We start from the raw sequence: 17,611 nt of genomic DNA on the forward strand, positions 1-17,611 counted from the left end.
GTAGAATGATGCTGTTGTGGTGGTGTAGAGTGATGTTGGTGTGTTGATGAGTGATGTTAGTGTGGTGCTTCCTAATGCTGTTGTTGTGATGTGTTGATGATGAGTTGTGGTTTGTTAGTGTTCAACTATTACCACCACAGCATAACTCATCCCAACAACAGTTGCAATTCTCACAACAACCTAATTTGTGATGTCCACCAATGCAACACGCAGCAATACCACCTTATCATTCGGCCCCCCCACAGTAACATTGAGCAACAACACAGCATAACTCGGCACCAGCACAGGCGTATTTAGCACAACAACAGTCTCATTCATACATACTACCGTAGTGCGTGCAAGCTACAAAGTATGTGTATTTTGTATATGTGTTTGTAATGTCAAATGGATAGGCTGAATGTTGTATGTGGGTGTGACTATGTTGTATAAATTGAGTGTATTACTTACAATTTGCCTTTTGTAGAGCAAAAAATACCATAGAAGTTGTAAAATTTGTATCCCACACTTATTTATTTATTTTAAAAAAAAAAAAAATTTTATTGTTTAACTTTGTACAAAAATAAGATATCCTGGCAACATGCAAAATTTAGTCAGAACATATGTCATCGTTTTTTTCGTGCAGAATCTTTATGATTTGGCCATTACAAAAGACAACTTCAAAAGTTTGTGGCAAAAAGTGGACAAGGGCATCTCCGATGTTGTCAACTTCCTCATCTAACATAAACCATTTAATTAAGATCTGGTTTTCGATGGGCATAGATTGATATTCGTCTGTGTTTGTCACTTTTATTGTGATAATACTATTTTGCTCTGTAGAGCTTTCAACACCATAAATTAGAATGTCCATCTTTTCCTCTGGTGGGGCTGTTACCTGTTGAGAGAAAACAAAAGCAACAATTAGTTTTTAAATTTGTATACTTTATGTTTTGTGTAAGGCCTATAGTGGGTGAAAGGAACAGAGTGGTTGAAAGTGCCAGATTGGGTGAAATGGACTGAGTAGGTGAAAGGGTCCCTGTTGTTGATAGGGTTTGAGTGGGTGATAGGTCGAGAGTGGGTGATAGGTCTAGAGTGGGTGATAGGTCTAGAGTGGGTGATAGGTCTAGAGTGGGTGATAAGTCTAGAGTGGGTGATAGGCCTAGAGTGTGTGAAAGGGCCAGAGTTGTTGAAAGGTCCCGAGTGGGTGAAAGTTCCCGAGTGGGTGAAAGCTCCCGAGTGGGTGAAAGGTCCCAAGTGGGTGAAATGTAAAAGGTCCAGAGTGGGTGCAAGGGGCAGAGTGGGTGAAAGGGCAAGACTGGGTGAAAGTCCAAGAGTGGCTGAGCAGAGATAGTTGACAAAAGTTTTGTTTGTTGTGCTTACCTCCATTTTGCTATGGCGCGTTGTATTCAATATTTTTTGGCAATTGAATTCATGTACAGTGACGTGAGTCAGGGTAACATATTTCCCAATATGTAGTTTAAATTGTGACGCTTCTCTCCACAGTGTCACTTTTATATCATCAGTTGCATCTTTTATTGTAATCGATTTGAGTGGGGTATCTTGCCCATTGATAAACACAGTCTTTGCATCCTCTTCCTACACAAAAAGAAAGCATTCTATTAAATAGTGACTGTAAAAACACATATTGCTAGTGCCTTGTATGAAAGGCAATATAATGTATCACATTTAACGACCCAAATGAACATCCTTTCTAAAAGATTGAATTGTTTATTTGAAAAAATGGCTTTGTAGAGAGTACTTGTGTTTGTAGTATACACCAAAGCACTGCCATCTTTTAGTTTCCAAAAGTCATACTTGCTACTATGTGTGAAGAGTGTATAATTCTAATTTTTTTGAGTTACTTATTGAAGTTACTAAAGGTGTAATGTGTGTGTAAGTCAACTATGCATTTTTTAAGTAGACATGATGACATGGGTGAGGGTGAGTTATTGAGTGTGAGGTGTTGATAGTGAGTGAGGGTGAGGAGTTGATGGTGAGTGAGGGTGAGTGAGGATGAGGTGTTACGTGAGTGTGAGGGTGAATGTAAGTGAGGGTGAGTGAGGGTGAGCGAGGGTGAGAGGGTGAGGGTGAGAGATTGAAGGTGAGTGAGGGTGAGAAGTTGAGGGTGAGTAAGGATGAGGGTGAGTGTGAGTGAGGCTGAGTGAGTGTCATTTAGGGTGAGGAGTTGAGGGTGAGAGATTGAGGGTGATTGATGTTGAGAAGTTGAGGGTGAGTAAGGATGAGGGGGAGTGTGGGTGAGTGAGGGTGAGTGAGTGAGGGTGAGGTGTTGAGGGTGAGTGAGGGTGAGGCTGAGGGTGAGGCTGAGGTGTTGAGTGAGAGTGAGGTTGACTGAGGAGTTGAGGGAGAAGGGTAAAGTTTTTGAGGGGGAGGTGTTGATGGCTAGTGAGGGTGAGTTAGGGTGAGGAGTTTAGTGTGATTGAGGGTGAGTGAGATTGAGGGTGAGTGAGGCGTTGAGGCTGAAGTGTTGAGGGTGAGGTGTTGAGGGTGAGTCAGGGTGACGTTTTGAGGATGAGTGAGGGTGACTAAGGGTGAGGCATTGAGGTAAACACAGTGTTTGCGTTCTCTTCCTAAAGAAAAAGTAAGCATTGTATAAAATAGTGACTGTAAAAACACATATTATTAGTGCGTTGTATGAATGCCCATATAATGTATTATATTTAGCGACCCAAATGAACATCCTTCCTAAATGATAGCAATATTTATTGCAAAAAATGGCTTTGTAGAGAGTACTTGTATTTGTAGTATACAGCAAAGCGCTGGCATATTATAGTTTTCAAAACGCGTACTTTCTACATAGAGTGAAAGAGTGTATTTGTAGGGTGAATTAGGACTCAGGATTTCAATCTAGGAGTTAGAGTGTGGATTAGGATAGTTTATTTCTATTCTTCTTTTTGTTGTTGTATGTGTGTGTGTGTGTGTGTGTGTGAGGGTGAGTGAGGGTGTGTGAAGCTGAGGGTGTGTGACGGTGTGTGAGGGAAGCTTGCACTGCTGCTGTCGGTGGTGTACCTGTTCCATGTGTGAGGGAAGCTTGCACTGCTGCTGTCGGTGCTGTACCTGTTCCATGTGTAAGGGAAGATTGCACTGCTGTTGCCTGTGCTGTACCTGCTCCGTGTTTGAGTGAAGCTTGCATTGCCGTTGCCTGTGCTGTACCAGCTCCATGTGTGATGGAAGATTGTGAGATCTGGCATAACGGAAGGATTGGTAGTGCGTGCACCGCTGCTTGGGGTATCTGCGAGATTTGTGTAAGTAAATGGAGAGGGGGGTGAGAGTTGGAAGAGAGAGTGAAACAGGCAGAAACGTGGAGAGTTAGAAGAAAGAGCGAAGGAATCTAAGCTGCGAGATGTGGCATAACAGAAGGATTGGTAGTGCGTGCACCGCTGCTTGTGGTATCTGCGAGATTTGTGTAAGTAAATTGAGCCGGGGGTGAGAGTTGGAAGAGAGAGTGAAACAGGCAGAAACGTGGAGAGTTAGAAGAAAGAGCGAAGGAATATAAGCTGCGAGATGTGTCATAACAGAAGGATTGGTAGTGCGTGCACCGCTGCTTGGGGTATCTGCGAGATTTGTGTAAGTAAATGGAGAGGGGGTTGAGAGTTGAAAGAGAGAGTGAAACAGTCAGAAACGTGGAGAGTTAGAAGAAAGAGGGAAGGAATCTAAGCTGCGAGATGTGGCATAACAGAAGGATTGGTAGTGCGTGCACCGCTGCTTGTGGTATCTGCGAGATTTGTGTAAGTAAATGGAGAGGGGGTTGAGAGTTGGAAGAGAGAGTGAAACAGGCAGAAACGTGGAGAGTTAGAAGAAAGAGCGAAGGAATGTAAGCTGCGCGATGTGGCATAACAGAAGGATTGGTAGTGCGTACACCGCTGCTTGGGTGTACTGTGTGTGTAAGGCAAGTATGCATTTTTTTAGTACATATGATGACATGAGTGAGGGTGAGGGTGAGGGTGAGTGATTGAGTGTGAGGTGTTGCGGGTGAGTGAGGGTTAGGGTGAGTGAGGGTGGGGTTGAGGGTGAGTGAGGATGAGTGAAGATGAGGTGTTATGTGAGGGTGAGTGTGAGTGAGGCTGAGTTAGGGTGAGGTGTTTAGGGTGAGTGAGAGTGAGGGAGTGTTGAGGGTGAGAGATTGAGGGTGAAAAGTTGAGGGTGAGTAAGGATGAGTGTGAGTGTGGGTGAGTAAGGGTGATTGAGTGAGGGTGAGTTGTTGAGGGTGAGGCTGATGTGTTGAGGTGTTGAGTGAGAGTGAGGGTGACTGAGGAGTTGAGGGAGAAGTGTAGAATTTTTGAGGGGGAGGTGTTGAGGGCTAGTGAGGGTGAGTGAGTGGGAGGTGTTGAGGGTGATTGAGGGTGAGTGAGATTGAGGGTGAGTGAGGCATTAAGGGGGAATTGTAGAGGGTGAGGTGTTGAGGGTGAGTGAGGGTGAGGTGTTGAGGGTGAGTGAGGGTGAGAAGTTGAGGGTGAGTAAGGATGAGGGTGAGTGAGGGTGAGTGATTGATGTTGAGGGTGAGGCTGAGGTGTTGAAGTGTTGAGTGAGAGTGAGGGTGAGTGAGTAGTTGAGGGAGAAGTGTAGAGTTTTTGAGTGTGAGGTGTTGAGGGCTAGTGAGGGTGATTGAGGGTGAGTGAGGAGGAGGTGTTGAGGGTGATTGATGTTGAGTGAGATTGAGGGTGAGTGAGGCATTAAGGGTGAATTGTTGAGGGTGAGGTGTTGAGGGAGAGTGAGGGTGGGGTGTTGAGGGTGAGTCAGGGTGACTGAGGGTGAGGCATTGATGTAAAGACAGTCTTTGCGTTCTTTTGGGAAACCCAAAAAGAGCAAATCTATAAAATAGTGACAGTAAAACCACATAGTAGTAGTGCGTTGTATGACTGGCAATATAATGTATTAGATTTCACGACCCAAATGAACATCCTTTCTACCATATTGCATTTTTTTTTTTAAAAAAAGGCTTTGTGGAGAGTACTTGAATTTGTAGTATAGCCCAAAGCACTGGCCTATTATATTTCCCAAAACTCTTACTTTCAACATAGTGTGAAAGAGTGTATAATGCAACCTTTTTTGAGCTTGTTAGTGAAGTTACTAAGGGCACGATGTAGGTAAATCCCATTTACCTATTTTGAAATACCGAATAATACCGATTTGGTATTTAAAAATGGGTAAATGGTATGTAGGTCCCAACATCTGTATTCGTACCGAATCCTTAACAATTCTTAAAATACCGAATCGGTAAATACCGAATAGGTAATGCCCATTCATTCCTATGGGCTTTGAAGCCCATAGGAATGATTAGGCATTATCGATTTGTTATTTACCGAATCGGTAATTAAAGAATTCAGAAGGGTGCAGGGGGTGTCACTTTGACACCCTCTGGCATCCCCAAAAAGGGCACAGGTGCCATGTGGCAAGCATACCTGCCCTAAGAGCAGGTCTGCCTGTCACATGACATAGGTGTGCTATTTAGACTTGCAATTTAAAAAAGTAAAAAATAAATAAGATATGTCATTTACAATACTAATAAGTCCAACTTTTCAAATGCGAGACAATATTTTTTTTTAGTTGACATGATGACATGTTTGTGTTCATACTTACGGCAATTATTGTCCCTGAAACGGTCATCAGGCTTTTTAGACTTGCCCGTTTTATTTCCTTGATGGGAGAAGCCGATGGTGCAGGCGGATGCAAAATGTTGTTTGCTTGTTGGATCAGGCCATCCTCGATTGCCATTGCAGGAAATTTGGTTACTTTAGTTTGTTTTGTAATTAAAATTGTTTTGTTTTTGATAATAAAGTTTCGTATCAGTAGTCCACAGTTATTTTTCGTTTGCTCATATAAATTTTCTTGGTAACAAGTACATTTTATTGTTCCAGTTTTATCTGCTAAAGCCAAATGGAATAAAATTTTCTGCTCTTGTTTAGCATTTTTGTACGTAGTTTTCCCTGAGCAGTTGATGACATTAACTCTTATTGGTTTCTGGTATGGTTTGTTGTCATCGGTATTAATGTTCATAATTTCTTCAATAGACATCATCTGAAATAGAAAATGTGACATAACATGTTAAATACAAACCCATATTGCTTTATGATCACTGTAATAGCATTCTAAAGTACCATAGTTGTGTAGTTGGACATTTGTATATATATGATCTAAAATGGATTGGTAGTTAGTTGTGTAACTGTTAATGAGTTGTTGACATTGTAATTGCGTTTCAAAGAATCCAAGTAATTGCTTGCTGTTTGCATTTTGTTGAGATACATCCACATTGAAATCACCTATAATAATGAATTTGTGTGTGGGGTAAAAATCCGTAATATTTGTGATGAAATCAAAAAGAGAAGTTATACTTTTTAGGGGTGGTTTGTATAAAATAATAATAAGGTAATCTGTGTTACCAATCTGTAGAGTAAAATGTAAAATGTCAATCCCTTCAAGTGTCTCATAAATAGGCAATATAAATAAATCTTTTTTGTAGTACATAATCATTCCATGGTTTGTGTTGTATGTATGAAATTTATCAAATATAATGTGATGATATTGTTCTATCGTGAAATCATTAGCTGTAGCATTTCTTGTAGTGTTGATCTCAGTTAAGCAAATAATGTCTGCTTGTAATATATTGCTATCCGCTACCATAGATGAAAAAATTTTCTGTAGTGATCTGATATTGTGTGCAATGATATTGAAATGTGCACTGTATGTATGTAACTGTGGGATATGTATTTCAAGTGGCATTTCTGTCCTTAATCTGTGCATTTCCTCATTAACTTGTGGATGTACTACAATTTTACGTTCATCAAAATTGTGTACATATACATTTTGTATTGATTTTGCCCTGCTAATAGCAACATAATGCAAATGATGAATCTTGCTGTTATTAAAGTGTATATAAAGTGGTTCGAGAGTTGCACCTTGTGTGCGATGTATAGTGCGTGCTGATGCTTGGCGTAAAGGAAATTGCTTGCGTATAATGGTAATAAATTTTTTAGTGTATTGGAAATGTCTAGCTATAGCATGTATTGGTGTCCATGTATTTTGTATTTGTGAATGAAATAAGTGTTTATATTGTTGTCTGGTTGTTTGTCCTATAGTGGGATTGTCAAATAACAACCAAACGATAATAGGTGTATTGTTAATCAATTCAACTAATTGTACAACACCAGTTGCGCCATTTGTTAAACCATCATTGACATCCACATTGCAACTTAAATCATAACGAAGTTGTAAGGCAATGTGTAATGTATGTGAAAGGCCCATTGTTTTCTGTGGATCTTTGGGCAGTTGCTTAAGAATCGTTTTTTTCACATTTTCAGACAAATCTGAACTGACGGTATCGCTTGCTACTGTTATGTAGACTGGATAATCTTTGCAATGTTGTTCTAAAACCTTTTGGTTAATTTCATTAACTTCTAGATTAGTTGACATGATATATGGAATTGTTTCTAATAAAGTCTCATCAGGTTGTATTTCCCTTTGCTTAATTTGTGAAATATCTTCCTCAGTATGCTTGCCTTCTCTCAATCGGTTTAGTAATTCAGCAAATTGTAGATCTTCTTTTTGGCGCATAATTTTTGTTAATTCAAAAATTTTAAAATGTTCTTTCCATAAGTTAGCACTTAAAGGACCATACATTTGTGTAGAATCCTGAAAAATGTATCTGTCAAATACAGGTTTTAATTGGTAAAAGTCACCAATGGCTAAAATAGAAATTCCTCCAAATGGTTCATTAGATGATTTAATTTCTTGAAGCCTGTTATGTATAAAATTCAACATATTGTGTCCTACCATTGAAATTTCATCAATAATAACAACTCTAACATGCATCATTTCCATTTGTAGAGCAGTTCTATGTTCATGACTCAGTTGTTTATAAGTCAAACTTTGCGACACAGGTATTTTGAAAGTGCTATGCAGTGTTTTTCCATTAATATTATGGGCAGCCTTTCCTGTTGGAGCAGTAAGTAAGATATAAACATTATCTGGATTTTCACCGGCCTTAGTGTTATAATAGCGTAGTAAAGTTTGATATAGTGCAGATATTACAAAACTTTTCCCAACACCAGCCCCTCCAGTGCAAAAAGTATAGCATGGAGTGCTTGTAGTTTTAAACCAATGCAAGTGATGGTAAACAAAATTAAGTTGTTCCTCCGTTAAGTTTTGCATAAGTTGTTGGTATTTTTCATTGGGTAAAATAACGTTAGTTAAGCTTTGTTCTTCAGTTGTAGTTCTAATTCCTAAATCTAGAGCCAAATCATATCTATTATTATGTTCTGGATTTTGGTCTTCTGTCTGTATATTAACAGTTGGTGATAGAGGAGGTGAAATTACATTTTCATGACACTGTTCATGAATAATGTTTGTAACTTCGCCATGCTGTTTGTTATAGATTTTTAGTTGTGTGTCAACAAATGATTTAACTTCCAGATACCTCTCATAGTAAGTTTCCTTGTTGATTAGTATTTTTTCTTCTTCCCTCCATGGATAGTGCAACATTAATATTTCTCTATAATACTCTTCTGGTTCATTATTTTTGCTAAATCTGCAAAAGCGTATTATTTTCCCTTGTCTGCGCTTATTTAAAGCATAATCATAATTCTGTTTCTTTTGTTGTTTATTTCCGTGACTACATTCTATTTCTAATTCTTCCTCATCTGAGCTGTAAAAGTTTTGTTCTGCAAGTAAATCTTCGCAATCATTTATTTCTTTCCCATGTGTTTTTTTCTTCACATAGTTGAAATCAGCCGCATAGTCTGCTAACGTGCACATCTCTAATGATTGTGGCCGTTTGCAGTACTTAATAATAATATTTTCACATTGAATGTCAGTTGAATTTTCGGGCAAGTTATTAATAGTTTCGATATCGCGCATTAAATAAGTTCTTTTCTCTGGACGGCTAGTATTAATAAATACAAATGATCGTGAGCTTTTCCGTAATGGTATTTGAAGAATTAGATATGCTGCTTCTTGAGCACTAATTTCTGTGCAGTTGAGGAATTTGTTTCCTATGTGTTTAAGTTGATCTTTGATATTACTATTGCTTGTTACCTCTTTAGCAGCTTGCGCTAGAAGTTTGCTAATTCCTCTTTGCGATTTACTGATATATGAGATAATATAGACTGCACAAGCATAAGGGTCTAGTATAAACTGCAAGTCTATGTTTGCTCGCCAAGCTTCTAAAAGAGTACTATTGTAGTTATTGATGAAGCATTCGCCTGGTGTTCTTTTTAAAAAAATAGTTGTTTTTTGTAAGCTAGTTTGTATAGAAGTAATATATTCTTTATCATCCATTTTAATGAACTCTAAAAAGTCCTCAAAAGAAAGTGTATTAAAAGTAGTATTATTCATAGCTTCATGTATTATTTTCATATTATCTTGCCATTGCTTATTTGTCTCCTCAAGTGTTAATGGCTCTAATATGAGCGTTCTTGACATTGGATATTTGGGATATTGATATTTGCATGTCCGTTGCTGTTTACGTCTGCAATTTTTGGTGTGACCATGCCTTTGTAGATTTATTAACGGTTGTAAAACAGGGTCCTCAGACTTATGACAAGTGATATATTTGTCAATAAAGCTATTGACTTCTTCGACTGGTGAAACACCATACAATGGTGCTTTGTTTACCCAGAGTAATGCATGTATATGTGGAGAACCTCTTTGTTGGAATTCGACTCTGTAAAAGTAGTCTACTATTTCCCCAATTGGATTAGTGCCATTCAGCAAAACACAATTAAAGAATTTCCTAACTTGATAGTCAAACTGTCTTGCACATGTTATTGGATCTTCTTGTATTAATTTACTTTTAGTTTCCCAAGACATGTTTAAGAATTCTTCCTCTGTACATTCCTTTAAGTTTCTAACTCTCAATAGTATATTTATTAAATGGTGCCATTTTGTTTCAGCAGCAGATAAAGTCAAAAAGAAAGTGGGTATGCCAAGTTGCCTTATCATTGCAAAAATATCTTTTTTGCAACCTTCCCAATATGGAGGTGAACTGCGTATAGTTTTTAATACTTTGTACCCCTCATTAAACTGAAAAACATTGGCAATATTACATTTAATGTCTTTAGCAGTTATTTTATTCCCATCTGTAAAATGTTTTCTGATGGAAATGTTGATTTTACCATGGATCTGCTTAATATGTAATTTCTTCAGTTTAAAAAACATATTACTAATAGATTTAGCGACTCTTCTATCATAACTCCTTAACTCTGCTTGGCAAATAGTACTATAATGTACCGGTATGTGTCTTTCCTTATTGTTAGGCCTTCGTTCACCACAAAAAATAGTAGGGAAAGCCAAAAACTCTGAATCTTTATCCTCATATAAACCTCTTGGCGTGTTATGTTCAGCTGGAGCGAAACTTAACACATTCAGCGAATTACTAGTAATAGTTTCATTTGTTAACATAGTATCCAAATTCCCAGCTTCTATGTTGTCAGAACTATCAGATGAATTGTTTGTCTCAGAAGTCTCATTGTGAGATTCTATTTCTGGAGGTATATACTCCCAGTCAGGGTTAATCGTAACACCATATTCATTAAACATTGTACTATTTTTAGCTAGCCAAGTAGCTGCCTTTTTTACTGTATTTGGTCTAATATTCTCATAATGTGTATATGATTTATAGATTAATTTCCTTTTTAATTTCACTGGGATTGTCATGGCGTCATTAATTTGCCTTGGTAAAATTGTAACAGTTGTCATAACATCTGCAGGTACATTAACTACTGCTCCTGATAATGATTTTTGAAAACCGCGTGGCAGACTCCGAATTTGTAAGAATGGTATCCTAGGTGAAACTAATCTTTCTTCTAAATCATATAATTCTAATTCAACTGGTACATTTGGGAAGCCCATGCCATTTACAATAGAACATGGTGGTATTTTGTTTTTGCGAATGTAATAATAGCAAGTCTTACATATAAAATTGGTTTTCTTGTTACTAATGTTACACTTGTTGAAAATTTCAGATTGGCTAACACTGCGTATATTTTGCAACGTTTGTTTATGCCACAGTTGATTGCAAAGAGTACAAATGTACTCTGGGCCATGCAATATTTCCCGGTGGAATTTGCGAATGATTGTATGGATTTGTTTACCTCGTTTCTGTCTTTGGCCCTGCGTGAAGATGGGGATGTTATTATCAGTAGCACTTAGTTGACTGTTGGTAATGTCTTCTTCAGCTGTATTAACTTTTTTTCTTTGTACAACTTTAGTTGGACATGTACTTGAATCCCTTTTTCTTTTCCGAGACTGTTTATTTGTTCCCTGTATAGCTTTACTATTACCTGGTAATTGTGCTAAATGATTACTATTGCTATTCCCTCCCTTACTTTTATTCAGTAAATCATCAGAAGACATTGATGTTGATGTTATCGTCTGATTAGGAGTACATTCAGTAGTATGTACCCAAATTTTTCTTTCTTGCGGTAGGTGACTATTTTTTTTATGCACAGTAAGTGCTTTTGTAAAGGATTTCCTTTGAATGACTTTTATATCTATTGGTGTTAATTCAAATTGGACACATTGCTCAGCCTGATGTGTAAAGTTATATGCTAGTTTCATAACATATTGAATTAGGCCTTCAAACGAATTAAATGCAATTGTAACACATGTTCCGTTTGAATGAGGCATGCCTTCATGGTCCCTACTATGTGAATCAAATACAAAGTATGATTGCATATGTTTGAAAATAGCTATTACATAAACATTCATACAAAGTAGAACACCACAGTGCTTATTAATAGTAACATTTAATGCTGTGCTAATATCTGGGTAGGCTTTATCAAAACGTTTAAGGACATCACCGTAGTAAGCATTCCGTAGCAAAAGTGAATATATCTCTTGATTGTGGTCTATATACCTTGGCAGGTCATCTGGATGCATAAGTGTTTCGTTGTTAATAGAATGCATTTGGAGATATAAAGCGTCCCCACGGTCCATGATATAATGCAGATCATTAGAGTTCCAAGTAGTTACTGGCTTGCATAAATTGTGCAAGACAGCAAAAGCACTATTTGGTAAGCATTGCTTACCTTGTGATTTGCTATTAAATTTGCTATTCCCTTGATGGTAACTTGCTTTCAAGCATCTCTGCATTTTGTAAGTTATACTGAAATGTTGTTATCAACAAATGTAAATTAAGAAGGTTTGTGAACTAACAATTTTTTTTGGGGACTGTAAGGTCAGAACTTTTAAAAAATTTTAAACTAAGTGGCAAAGTAGTATTTACCTTAACTTCTGTTTCTTTTGTTGTTGTTTTAATAATCTGAAAGGAGAAAAAAAATACATAATGTTTAGAAGAGATTTTTTCGAATTTTTCCCATAAAGGGCACATTAACATGTAAATAGTGTTTTAAAGACCTGTTAAGAGCTCTAGTGCTGCTGTGAGTGTATGCGCCACGGGTGGCACACAGGCAGGGTGAGATGATAGAGGGAGAGAGAGGGAGTGTTAGGAAAAGGGGGACAGAGAGAGAGTGAGTGAGTGCGTGAAAAGTTCATACTGAGAGACGTAAAAAAATGTGTGTGTGTTATCTTGTAACTTGGACTGGTTAATGTGTTGCATTGAATCTGAGAATGAATGCGCTGTGCGTGTAATATTGAAAATGTACCCAGTTAGTGTGCAAGTAATGTAGAAAGATAGAGAGGGAATAAAGGGGAGACAAATGGAGAGTTATATACAAAAAAAGAGAGGAAGGGAAAGTTAGGGAAAGGAAGGGAAATGGAGGGAGAGGAAGAGAAAGGGAGTGAGATGCAGGGTGATAGGGAGGGAGACGGAGAGGGAGGGAGAGAGGAGGAAAAAGAGAGGGGGAGTGAGACAGAGGGAGGAACACAGTTAGAGTGAGACAGAGGAAGACAGGAGAGAGGGAGGGGGAGCTATAGAGAGGGAGAGAGAGCTATAGAGATGTAGGGAGACCGCGAGAGAAAGAGAGCGATAAAATTATGTGTATGCCGGGAGGGCTCAGTGCACGAAGCCTTCGGCTGCAGGGTCCTGTGATTAACTTCATGGTCAGTTTTATGTTGTAGCTGTCGCCCCGACCCTTAACCACTAACCCTGCCCACACCGACGCGTTCCTTGGACACAAAGTAAACAGTAAATTATTCACTGAGTGGCGTTGCGTGGCTGAGTGGCGTTGCGTGGCTGAGTGGCGTTGCGTGGCTGAGTGGCGTTGCGTGGCTGAGTGGCGTTGCGTGGCAGAGTGGCGTTGCGTGGGTGAGTGGCGTTGCGTGTGTGAGTGGCATTGCGTATGTGAGTGGCGTTGCGTGGCTGAGTGGCGTTGCGTGGCTGAGTGGCGTGGCTGAGTGGCGTTGCGTGGCTGAGTGGCGTTGTGTGGCTGAGTGGCGTTGCATGTGTGCGTGGCGTTGCGTGTGTGAGTGGCGTGTGTGAGTGGCGTTGCGTGGCTGAGTGGCGTTGCGTGGCTGAGTGGCGTTGCGTGGCTGAGTGGCGTTGCGTGGGTGAGTGGCGTTGCGTGGGTGAGTGGCGTTGCGTGGGTGAGTGACGTTGCGTGGGTGAGTGGCGTTGCATGTGTGAGTGGCGTTGCGTGTGTGAGTGGCGTTGCGTGTGTGAGTGGCGTTGCGTGTGTGAGTGGCGTTGCGTGGCTGAGTGGCGTTGCGTGGCAGAGTGGCAGTGCGTGGCTGAGTGGTGTTGCATGTGTGCGTGGCGTTGCGTGTGTGAGTGGCGTGTGTGAGTGGCGTTGCGTGGCTGAGTGGCGTTGTGTGGCTGAGTGGCGTTGCGTGGATGAGTGGCGTTGCGTGGGTGAGTGGCGTTGCGTGGGTGAGTGGCGTTGCGTGGGTGAGTGGCGTTGCGTGGGTGAGTGGCGTTGCGTGGCTGAGTGGCGTTGCGTGGCTGAGTGGCGTTGCGTGGGTGAGTGGCGTTGCGTGGGTGAGTGGCGTTGCGTGGCTGAGTGGCGTTGCGTGGCTGAGTGGCGTTGCGTGGGTGAGTGGCGTTGCGTGGCTGAGTGGCGTTGCGTGGCTGAGTGGCGTTGCGTGGCTGAGTGGCGTTGCGTGGCTGAGTGGCGTTGCGTGGCTGAGTGGCGTTGCGTGGCTGAGTGGCGTTGCGTGGGTGAGTGGCGTTGCGTGGGTGAGTGGCGTTGCGTGGGTGAGTGGCGTTGCGTGGGTGAGTGGCGTTGCGTGGGTGAGTGGCGTTGCGTGGGTGAGTGGCGTTGCGTGGGTGAGTGGCGTTGCGTGGGTGAGTGGCGTGGGTGAGTGGCTGAGTGGCGTTGCGTGGCTGAGTGGCGTTGCGTGGCTGAGTGGCGTTGCGTGGCTGAGTGGCGTTGCGTGGGTGAGTGGCGTTGCGTGGGTGAGTGGCGTTGCGTGCCTGAGTGGCGTTGCGTGGCTGAGTGGCGTTGCGTGGCTGAGTGGCGTTGCGTGGCTGAGTGAAACAGTCAGAAACGTAAATGGAGAGGGGGGTGAGAGTTGGAAGAGAGAGTGAAAAAGGCAGAAACGTGGGGAGTTAAAAGAAAGAGGGAATGAATCTAAGCTGCGAGATGTGGCATAACAGAAGGATTGGTACTGCGTGCACCGCTGCTTGGGGTATCTGCGAGATTTGTGTAAGTAAATGGAGAGGGGGGTGAGAGTTAAAAGAGAGAGTGAAACAGGCAGAAACGTGGAGAGTTAAAAGAAAGAGCGAATGAATCTAAGCTGCGAGATGTGGCATAACAGAAGGATTGGTACTGCGTGCACCGCTGCTTGGGGTATCTGCGAGATTTGTGTAAGTAAATGGAGAGGGGGGTGAGAGTTAAAAGAGAGAGTGAAACAGGCAGAAACGTGGAGAGTTAAAAGAAAGAGCGAAAGAATCTAAGCTGCGAGATGTGGCATAACAGAAGGATTGGTACTGCGTGCACCGCTGCTTGGGGTATCTGCGAGATTTGTGTAAGTAAATGGAGAGGGGGGTGAGAGTTGGAAGAGAGAGTGAAACAGGCAGAAACGTGAATCTAAGCTGCGAGACGGAGAGGGAGGGAGAGAGGAGGAAAAAGAGAGGGGGAGTGAGACAGAGGGAGGAACACAGTTAGAGTGAGACAGAGGAAGACAGGAGAGAGGGAGGGGGAGCTATAGATGTAGGGAGAGCGCGAGAGAAAGAGAGCGATAAAATTATGTGTATGCCGGGAGGGCTCAGTGCACGAAGCCTTCGGCTGCAGGGTCCTGTGATTAACTTCATGGTCAGTTTTATGTTGTTGCTGTCGCCCCGACCCTTAACCACTAACCCTGCCCCCACCGACGCGGTCCTTGGACACAAAGTAAACAGTAAATTATTCACCTGCGAGAAAGCTTGTGAGTAGCCATGTAATAGAGGGTGTGGGCGAAAGTCCCCTTGATCGTGTGTATGAAAAGTTTGTTGTGGTGTGGCGAAGTGTTGCGAACGGATTATGACTGTACTATTCCCCCTAATGTTCCAATGTGCCTGTGAATAGTGTATTAAGTGTAAGGTCAAGTTGTATTTTGGGTAGGCAGCTAATCCTGGCTAATGTGTTATTGGATGTGTGATTGTGAAAATGTAATACTAGTAGTTGTACGAGCGGCTGTTTCCGTGTGTCAGCTTGTAACTTGGATTACTAACTGTGCAAGTAAAGCTGCGAATGAATGCATTCTGCGTAAATGTTCTAAAGTGTTGCCTGTTTACGTGCACATTAATGTGCAATTAGAAGTTCTGACTGAAAGTTTGGTGCTGTAGTGGCGAAGTGCTATGATGTTACATTGCGTAGGAGTTGCACGTGCTGTATAAGGGTGGCAGTCAGTGTTTTGCCTAATGTGACAGGCTGTGTGTTATTAGTGTAAGATGAAGTGTTTTCCCTAATGTGACAGGGTGTGTGTGATTAGTGTGCTATAGAGAGGGAGGGAGACGAAGAGAGAAAGAGCGAGAAAATTATGTGTATGCCGGGAGGCTCAGTGGACGAAGCCTTCGGCTGCAGGGTCCTGTGATTAACCTCATGGCCAGTTTTATGTTGTTGCTGTAGACCCGACCCTTAACCACTGACCCTGCCCCCACCGATGCGGTCCTTGGACACAAAGTAAACATTAAATTTGTCCCCTGAGAGAAAGATTGTGAGTAGCCATGTAATAGATGGTGTGTGTGAAAGTGCCCTTGTTCGTGGAATGTGTGCATGAAATTTTTTTGTGGTGTGGCGAAGTGTTGCGAACGGTTTATGGCTGTACTATTCTCCCGAATGATACAATGTGCCTGGGAATAGTGTAGTAACTGTAAAGTGAAGTGTTTATTTTTGTAGGCCGCAAATCCTGGCTAATGTGTTATTGGGTGCGTGTTTGTGGAAAGGTAATACTAGTAGTTGTACGAGCGGATGTTTTCGTGTGTCAGCTAGTAACTTGGATTACTTAATGTGTGCCAGTAAAGCTGCGGGTGAATGTTGTAAAGTGTAGCCTGTTTGCGTACAAATAAATGTGCAATTTGAAGTTGTTCCTGAAAGTTTGGTGCTGTAGTGGCGAAGTGCTATGATCTTAGATTGCGTTTGAGTCGCACGTGCTGTATAAGGGTGGCAGTCAGTGTTTTGCCTAATGTGACAGGCTGTGTGTGATTAGTGTAAGATGCAGCTCTGTTGACTCTTGAGTACAATCATCCAGTTTACTGTTTTGCTATGAAGCTGTAAATGAAAGCATAATGAGTGTTCTAATGTGGTCGCACTCATTTCGGCGTGCGTGTGATATAGTATGTGTTCCTAACAGTGTGTGCATGAAAAGTTAATAGTAATAGATGTAAAAAAAAGGGTGGGTATGTGTCATCTTGTAACTTGCACTGGTTACTGTGTTACATTTAATCAGAGAATGGAAGCGGTATGCATGTAATCTTGACAGATAATCTGACAAGGTGTGTGTGAGTAGTGTAAGCTGGAGCTCTGTTCACTGTTCAGTCCGATCATCCTGTTTACTGTATTGCTGTGAAGCAGTGAAAAAAATAGTAAGGAGTGTTCTGTTGTGGTTGCACTCAATTCGCCGTGCGTGTTATATAGTATGTGTTCTTAACCGTGTGTGCGTGAAAAGGTAATAGTAACAGACGTAAAAAGGTGTGTGTGTCATGTTGTAATTAGGAGTAGTTACTGTGTTGCATTAAATATAAGAAAGAATGGGTGTGTGTCAAACTTATGTTGTGCCTTGAATTATTGGAAGGAATGTTCTGTGTGGCGAGTCGGAGTGTTAGGAACGGAAGTAAAAATTGTGTAGAAGAGTGAACAGTTGGCTGTACTTACATGATATATGTTGGTGCGCAGTTTCTTTGCCCCTATCAAGGAAATGTTGAAAGCGTACCAATAACCTACAAGAGATAACGATAAAAAAAACAATATGTATCGGTTGGTTTAAACAAAGGTATGACCTGTTTGAGAAATTACGTAGTCCTTTGCTAAGTATTACCATAGAAAATGTAGATTTGCAAACAAACATGTCGCAGAATAATTTAACAGAGGTGCGATGTTGATATAGTAACAGTTGTAATAAACGCAAGTAAATGTATCAATACTGTCCCTTAGATGTATAGAAATAAAACTTGCATGCACTTACGTTCTAAGATTGAATGCCGTAAATTTTCAGTGGCTGTTGGTCGATAGCAGCAAGTACAGCGCCGTTCTGTAAGTCGAAGTTCTGTCCTCGCAGGTAAAAAGAGAGTATGACTTAAAGTGAC

At 41.2% G+C, this 17,611-nt stretch overlaps 1 protein-coding gene across 2 annotated transcripts; it reads right to left on the reverse strand.

Annotated features, from left to right (window-relative positions):
• Positions 1 to 560: 560 nt before the first annotated feature.
• On the reverse strand, positions 561 to 17,419 carry LOC144753822 (uncharacterized). 2 transcript variants are annotated; one of them, XM_078641387.1, is made up of 5 exons: positions 17,181 to 17,419; positions 12,215 to 12,250; positions 5,575 to 6,012; positions 1,357 to 1,572; positions 561 to 871 (listed from the first exon to the last, which is right to left on the reverse strand). In XM_078641387.1, exons 3-5 carry the CDS (start codon positions 6,010 to 6,012, stop codon positions 587 to 589), a joined length of 939 nt encoding a protein of 312 aa, XP_078497513.1. In that variant the 5' UTR covers positions 12,215 to 12,250; positions 17,181 to 17,419; the 3' UTR covers positions 561 to 586. The 2 variants fall into 2 exon arrangements, with proteins under 2 accessions (XP_078497513.1, XP_078497512.1); XM_078641386.1 differs by lacking the exons at positions 12,215 to 12,250; positions 17,181 to 17,419 and having other exon boundaries at positions 5,575 to 6,194.
• Between the last annotated feature and the right edge of the window lie 192 nt (positions 17,420 to 17,611).

Source organism: Lissotriton helveticus, chromosome 5_1, assembly GCF_964261635.1.
Source record: "Lissotriton helveticus chromosome 5_1, aLisHel1.1, whole genome shotgun sequence".
Lineage (NCBI taxonomy): Eukaryota > Metazoa > Chordata > Amphibia > Caudata > Salamandridae > Lissotriton > Lissotriton helveticus.

Bases quoted from the DNA above. Each gene is read 5' to 3' on its own strand.
- LOC144753822 (XM_078641386.1), bottom strand. From the start codon at position 6,033: ATGTCACATTTTCTATTTCAGATGATGTCTATTGAAGAAATTATGAAC. The intron at 1,573-5,574 runs GTAAGTATGAAC...CTTTTTGTGTAG, and splicing joins TTTCAGGGACAATAATTGCC to GAAGAGGATGCAAAGACTGT. The intron at 872-1,356 runs GTAAGCACAACA...TTCTCTCAACAG, and splicing joins CGCGCCATAGCAAAATGGAG to GTAACAGCCCCACCAGAGGA.